The sequence below is a fragment of the Chrysoperla carnea genome, chromosome 2, assembly GCF_905475395.1.
Source record: "Chrysoperla carnea chromosome 2, inChrCarn1.1, whole genome shotgun sequence".
NCBI lineage: Eukaryota > Metazoa > Arthropoda > Insecta > Neuroptera > Chrysopidae > Chrysoperla > Chrysoperla carnea.
In genome coordinates, this window is record NC_058338.1 from 46,591,137 (window position 1) to 46,599,227 (window position 8,091).

The 8,091-nt window shown below is 30.0% G+C and overlaps 1 protein-coding gene across 1 annotated transcript; it reads right to left on the reverse strand.

Moving 5' to 3' along the window:
- Positions 1 to 339: 339 nt before the first annotated feature.
- LOC123293762 lies at positions 340 to 7,769 on the reverse strand. Its single transcript, XM_044874667.1, has 10 exons — positions 7,682 to 7,769; positions 6,979 to 7,253; positions 5,502 to 5,603; positions 5,259 to 5,444; positions 2,366 to 2,675; positions 2,127 to 2,304; positions 1,424 to 1,784; positions 617 to 764; positions 440 to 534; positions 340 to 377 (listed from the first exon to the last, which is right to left on the reverse strand). Exons 1-10 carry the CDS (start codon positions 7,767 to 7,769, stop codon positions 375 to 377), a joined length of 1,746 nt encoding a protein of 581 aa, XP_044730602.1. The 3' UTR covers positions 340 to 374.
- Between the last annotated feature and the right edge of the window lie 322 nt (positions 7,770 to 8,091).

Sequence of the window (8,091 nt, forward strand, 5' to 3'; positions counted from 1 at the left end):
AACAGAAATCACAATGATAACATTCGCAGCTATTTAGCTACCAACTTTGTTTACGCACAAACATTTCTCTAGAAGCTATGACTATTAACAACCAGTTTTCTAGATTATTTGCTGTTAGCCGATAATTTTCAAGTTTCCAAGTAGCTTATAAATTCGCTGACTAGTAGCTAATAAAATTCGGCTAATGTAATTAAGCCTTGAGATAACTAGAAATATTTTTTGCTGGTTATTTGGTAGCAGTTACAAAATTGAAAATTAAATTGATTATTTAAATGTATTTTATTTTGCCAGAATTTTATACACAAAAAACTACGGCATTTTCTTTTAAAACACTATACTTCTAAATACTGATTTTCTCGTTTGTATACATTTTTTCACTAAAATAAAATAAAATAATTAAATTAATTTTGTAATTTTAATTATTGGCTACAAATATTACCCTGAATGTTTTACGACGTGATTTTGCGTCGACAATTAATTGTGCTTGACGTTTTAAGTAGCCACGAGAAGGCACATCATCCTCATCTTCTGAACCTGAAATAATTGACAAAATAAATGGATAAATTTGGTAGTTTAAATGGAAAAAATGTAAATATCTGATTAAGGATGGCATTACCAGTTAGAGGTTGAGCCACTGGTCCATGCGTTGTCATTTGTGAAGCTGGTGATCGTGCTGTTAAAGTTGTGTACGATGGTGGATATACAGCAACTTCCTCATCTGTACGACTTGTACTTGGTTCTTCAAAATTAACTGCTTCGTAAGCCTATAAAAATAGTTTTTCAAAACTGTCTTTTATTGAAAAACCCCTAAAACAATTCTTAGAAAGATCCCTTAAAAATTTTAGAACTTTGATTTCGTAATGGAGCGAATTGAGGAAACAGAGAGATGAACATATTGTTCCGAAATACGAACACCTTTTCTCAAGTCATTATATAACCATTAATAAAAGCTTGTTCTTTAATAAGTATTTATATTTAAATTTTTGTATGTACTCAAACAACTAAGAGTAAGAATAGAGACCAAAATAAAACTGTACCTACAAAATCTGTAATTTCTATAAATCTGAAAAATAGGCCCCGGTCAGATAAAAATGAACATAGTGTTCGAAAACCAGATAATAATAGCAATTTCTATCGTGCTAGATTAAGGATTTTGGAAAAAATGTAATTAAAAGAATACGCTCTTAAACTAGGACATCGAGCCACGGGACTATATATACAGAGTCCTATATATTAAACAAAGATATCAAGGCTCAAAAGGATAGGGTAGCAATATGTGAAATTGACAAAGTCATTATCTCATGAATTCTTAAGGGTTCATAGACAAAAAAGTTGCATTTGTGCTTTTAATTTCAAATAAAACACTAGAAATACAAATCGTTAAATTGTACCAACTTCTGGAAATCATTTTTTCAATACAAACCAATTTTGGAGGTTGTTCTAAATCATCCACAGCGCTATCATGATCGATAATATCGGTTGTGTGTACATACAACATAATATGCAAACGTTCCAATATCATTTTTATTAATTCTTGTATATATTCTGGTTGTCCAGGTGGTTCATTTTCAATCTCTTTCATTTCTGGAGTTTCATCAACGTTTTCATCATATTCACCAAATTGCGGCATTAGAGTACAACGTAATGATACACATAAATTATGTAATACTTCTGCTATTATAGCAAATGCATCTTGATGTTTATTTAATAATTCTTCAACACCTTGTTCATGTTCTCTTTCTGCTTCGATTTCATCTTCATATTTAGCAATTTGGGCGATGATCCTATATGTAGGTAAGAAAATATTCTAAGTTAAGAAAAATATCGTTCAGGTATAGGTAATGCTTTCATTTTAAAACCCCCGACGCAAAAAGAAGGGTGTTATATGTTTGACCGCTATGGGTGTGTGTAAAGAATTAAGGGTACATTTCTATTAATTTTTTTTTTTTTGAAATTTATGTTTTATTTATGAACAAATTTGATCCTTTACTAAACTCTTAATATTATCATATTTTGGCTTGGTTAATCTTCGCCCTCCTGTTATTTATGTCTGCATAATAAGCAAATTTGACTGTTTTGTATAAACATTTGTTGAAGAATATGAATCTTTGAAAAACTATACTAACTCGTCTTGATCTTTATCTGATGAAATTTTGTACATTTCCAATTCACATATCATTTTCTGCTTTTGTTTTTCAACTAATTCTTTTTTATCTTCAGTTGTACTTCGTAATTGTTTTAAGCGCATGAATGTTTTTCGTTGTGCTTGAAAGCGCTCAAACACTTCTGGTATACTCATTGCACCTGTTTCAAAAATATAAAGAAAAGTGTTATTGATCTGGGAAAATAACCGGAATTATTTTACCAGTCGCTTCCTTTAAAGTAGTAAAGGCTTCTTCCATAGTCACATTGTCCTTTTCCAATGTGTCTTCTTCTGGCTCGGATTCATCAGAGTTTGGTTCGCTACTTTGTCGCACAGTTGGTCCAGATTTCATTGCATCCATAATAATTTGCCGTTCTAAACGATGTAATTCCATACGGCGTACCTCAACTTTACGCCGACTTTCATTTAATTGCTCATCTCTGTCTTTACTCGCATCTAATGCTGCTTTTTGTTCATTTTCTAATATGTTGAAGATTTCGTCTCTCATTTTTGTTGCGTCATTGCTGATTTTCTAAAAAACAGGTTAAAACAAACAATTGACTAAGTTAATTGTTGAAATACCCTGTATGGAAAGTGTTGAACGGACTTTTAGCCGAAATTTGAATTTCGAAAACTTTCTAATTTATATTCTATAATTTTTTTCATTTTTTGAGAATCTTTCACAATACTACGAATTGAAGCTACCTGCAAATTTTCAACTGTCTATCTTTTATAATTTTGGAGTAAATGGACATCAAAGTTTTGTCTTAATTAGCGCTCTCACGGGTAAAAAGTGATTGAAGAAATGTTTCAAACTAAATTTGTTTATTTTTTATATAAGGATCATTTTATATATTTAACCTTTTGTTGTATCTCTAACAGTTTACAAGATGGATCTTATGGATCCAAGACCCAATTGACCTATGCTGCTCATTTATGAACTCAAACTTACTTTTTACGTCTTGAGCAAGCTATAAAAAATTTAGCTTGATATCTGTTTTCAGACAAAATATTTAATGCAATAAATGGTGGAAATCCATAAACAAATACAAAATTAACAAATTAAGTTAATAATATTAATAAATATAAATTCCCACAGTTATATCAAAGAATATATCTGTATTCTTTGGTTATATTATGATATACAATAATTGCGTTTAAGGTTGTTGTCCCGCTATGGGCATATTGTCGGAAAATTCTAAATTTTTTTATATTTACAATTATCATAAAAATTTGAAATCGATTGACTTGAAAATCGAAATAAATTTAATTTAATTTTAAGTTCGGATAATTAACATGCAAAGCGTAGGAGAGGCTGTGTTTTTAGCAAGTTTTTAATTCTAGAAATAAAACTAACCGCCAGATATTTGAAAAAAACTAATTGTACATTGTTGTATTTTTTCTGAGTTAAAAAGAAAAAACCAAAATTATTTACCATTGTTAACATTTAATAACCCAAAGTTAATCAATTTTATTGTTTAACAGAAACGAATATAGTTAGACTATTGATGGTTGAAGAGAGATATCTAAGTGGACAGAATTGTAAAAAAAATTTTATACACATTGTAAAGCTAAAAACAACATATATACACAATGTTCGGTTAACATCTAGGCATATGTTTATCACGAGTATGACAGAATACATGCGTTAAGCAATGCATCTAAGAAAGAGGTGTTATATACATGTGTTGAAGCTTCGATATGCGTTGAGTTAGTTGTAAGACGCTTGGGATATTTGTATTCAACAAAAAACCCCCACTCTCTGCAGGCACACAAAAGAAGAACTATCGGATAGCTTAAAGGACATCGAAGCCACGATACAAGTCACTTTTGCAATTTCATATAATATCTATATTACCTCTTACTTAGATAAATTGCTTAACGCATGTACTCTATCATACTCGTGATAGGCATATGCCTAGATGTAAACCGAACATTGTGTATATTATTACACTTCAAGCTGTACGTACTCTTACTGTACATAAACAAAAACTTTTTACAATACTATATTGAGACAACAGCCTTAATATGATTCCCAACAATGATTTTAGTAATATATATCTATAAAGTCAGAAAGTGTAATCCTTGTTTGTAAACATACGTATATTACGTTTAAATAAGTTGGAATTTTATAACAATTATTTACAAAATGTATTTAATTTGATAACTGGAATCAGATAAATGCTTGTTAAAATATCTTTTAGTTTTTTTTACATTTGGTATTTATAATAACAAGGAAGGATTTAGCTTTACTTAGGTACTTAACCTTTCTCATTTTTTAAATTTCAAAAACAATAATTGTTTATTCCCTTTTGTCGTTAAAATGAGATAACTAACCGTTTATGTTACTGAACTCTCATTCTAATTATCTTAAAAAGTGTGTGAGTTATCTACTACTCCCTGGCTTCGTTTTTTCTAAATATTCCACAGTTAATACTTAATGATAAGAAGGGGGCGAATAACAAATAGAATGGGGACTTCTACGAGTCTCTAAATAATATACATAAGTGGATATTTGGTAATTGTGCATACACCCTCTACAAATGTCATCGTCAAAAATTCGCAGATTGTAGAAATAATAATTATATTGACAGTATCTAAGAGAAATCGTGTTATTCAGGCGATTAGAATTGACAACCCTCGATTAGTATCTTGAAGCCAAGAGGCAAAGAGGTTCTATCTAGATATCAACTTCTTATACTCTCCATCGAATCTTTCATACTATAAATTTGGGCAATTCTCAAGAGAGCAAGAGTTTGGAAGAGCAGTGGGAAATCGATTTCAGTGATTCTTAATTAATTATAACGTTCAAAACAGCTATATATTTTCGGTTTCAGCACAAATACTAGCCAATGCTATAATTGATTGTTTTTAATTGACTTCCACTTAGTAACGATACTCGTCACAAAAATATACCTGAAACAAGCACAACAGGCATGGCCAGATCTCGAAGTTTTTCGAAATTATCGATTGCGAGCATGATTACTTATACTTTTTGACGTTCAAACATCGGAGCACCTAGTACTTGACGAAACTTTCGCTAACAGGAATCAAATTATAAAATAATTATAATTAAACAATACTTTTCTTACACTTTAGAAATGAATTAACTTACTTGTAAACGTTTAATTTCTTTTTCTTGTACTTTAATTGCCGTCTCTAACTTTTTTAACGCATTCTCAAATCGCACACTATCTGATATTAAATTATCTTTTATGCTACGATATTTACGTTTAATATGAATAGCTTCACTTGCTTGTAAATTAATTCGATGTATTTCATTTTCCAAATCAATTTTTTTCTAAAATGTAACTTATTAACAATAACGATTTATCTGGATATATGGATAATTGGTTACCTTAATTAGTGGATTATCTTCGGGTGCTGAATTTTTAATTTGTGTATGTTTTTGTTGCAGTTCTTGATATACTTTTGCTAATTGTTTCATTTGACGCTCTTTCTAAAAAAATTAAGGCAATTGAATTATTTATTGATGCTTTCGTTTTCCATACAATATATGCAATAACTTTCTGAGCACAAATATATGGAAGGATTTATAAGTCTGATACATGTTAATACTCTGACATCACAATGAAAATAGTAATAATACTCATTTGTAGGCTGAAACATAAACTCAAAATCTTGCATTTTCTAAAGAAAACTAGACGAAATATAGCAGCTTTGGGATTCATCATCAATAAATATGTTATTTCTTATTAATTCGAAACCATCCGAAGGAAGATATTTTTAGTTTGAATTTGACTGATTTCAACTACTGATATCTCCGAAATTAAACATTTTAAGAAGTAAAATTTACTGTATATATTTAAAATTTGCTTAAAGTGCGTCCATTTGTCGATTCCAAGGGTAAAAAATAAACATTTTTCATTGCGAAAAGAGTTAATTAAAAGGGGCTGTACCCTCAGAATAAAGCATTTTATTAAAATATATCTCCTTCAAGAACATTCCGAAACGGGACATATTTTAATAAAATTTACATTTAATAAAATTTTGGAGCGTGTCTGGTCAAAATCTACCCCGATTCAAATGATGTCCAAGCAGTGTGAACCCGCTGCTCATTCGAAAACTTGTGTTTGTATTTTAGACTCAAATTTCACGAATCCCTACTTTTTCTTGCCATAGGTTGAAAGTCAAAGAAAAATTAGTCTACAATTTTACAAAATATTTTACGTTTAATATTTGAAATCCAAGAGTATATTGAAAAATATTTCAATATACCTATAATTATCGTCTTCGTGTTTATGACAATGCTATAGTCATATACAAAACTAGCGGCCCCGACGGACGTTGTCCCGTAAAAACGTAACTCCAATTCATGAATACCTATACTACGTTTAGCCTGTCCGCTAAACCCCAATTTAACTCCTATTTATTGGAGTGGCCTGACCTTTGATAGTAGAGCTCGCTGCGCTCGCATATGGCTCTAATAAATGCCTATTGACAATACCTGAATACTATTAAAAATACATAGTACACATAGTATACATAATGTGATATGATTTATATGCGCTCCCACCATTTAATGAAATTTCATTTTTTTGGTACGGAGCCCTCAAAAACAGTTGTACTGGACCAAATTGTAAATCTAAACCATTCTCGAATCTCCACGAACACACACAAAAAATTTCATCAAAATCGGTCCAGCCGTCTAGGAGGAGTTCAATTACATACACACGCACACAAGAAATATATATATTAAGATATAATGGTTCTAGTCTTAAATCTATTTTGTAAGAATGGGTAGGCAACAGCTACAACATAGCAGTATCTAAAACTGCATAGAATAAACACTATTAAATTAAAATTTTTGCTACCTGTTTTGATTTGTATTTAATCAAATCATATTTTTTCCGCAAATCAATGACTTTTAGATCAACAATTTCTTGTGCATGATCATAAGGTTTATCGGCAACTATTGGTGGTAAACTTCCAGATAATTTTTGTGGTAATTCCTTCAAATCAACTGTACCGCGCGCTTGTTTTAATTTACTTATTAATTCAGCAATTTCTCGTTTTAAACGTAATATTTTATCAGCATTCGCTTTACGTTCAGCATCACATGATTCAAATAATGCTTTCCTTTGGCCCTCTAAAATTAGGAAAATTGATATTTTGTGCTTAGCTTAGCATAATAGTTCTATAGTATATGTAATCAATTATTGGCTATTTTTTTATTTTATTCGTATGGAAATTTAAAATTTCAAGGTTATCAAAAAAAATTGAATATCAAATTAATAGAGGCTGATCATAAAAAACTCCATAGGGCAGGGTGTTGCACCTCTTCAAGAGGGCCAGAGACAGTTAGTTTTCCGCTTTCAAGAATTCTTCGAATTTGATTTTTTATTTAATAAATTTTGATATTATAAATTTTTTCCTACTGTCCTGTCCCTCCCCCCCTGGCCAACTGACTGCGACACCTTTGATATAAACTAAATGAAAACAACTCAATTTTATCCAAATTTTTTGCAATGATTTTTTGTACAATTACCTACTTAATATTTTTTAATTTTCACTAACCTGATAATTGTATCTTTTTCTTAATTTCAAATATTTGTTTATTTGTTTCTCTTAAGCCTTCATCAGAATTATCCTCCAAATTTTCCATTTTAAATTATGTCTTTGAAAATATAATATATTTCAAAAGAAGAAACTTATCCGTACCACCAACAATACACTTGTTATTGTTTTTCCTTAAATATCGATTTAATAAACCTATTGCTGTGTCAATAATGAAATTTAGCGCAATCGTTTTAAGAATTTAAATTTTTTAATACTTTAAATCATGACCAAAATTTTACAATTATAAAATAAATTTTGTATCGATTAAATATAATTTGGGTATCAAAACACGTGAAAACAATTATTAATATTCAGCTTTGAACGCGGCGTCACGTTTGATTATAAATGTAATAGGAAAGCTGATTATA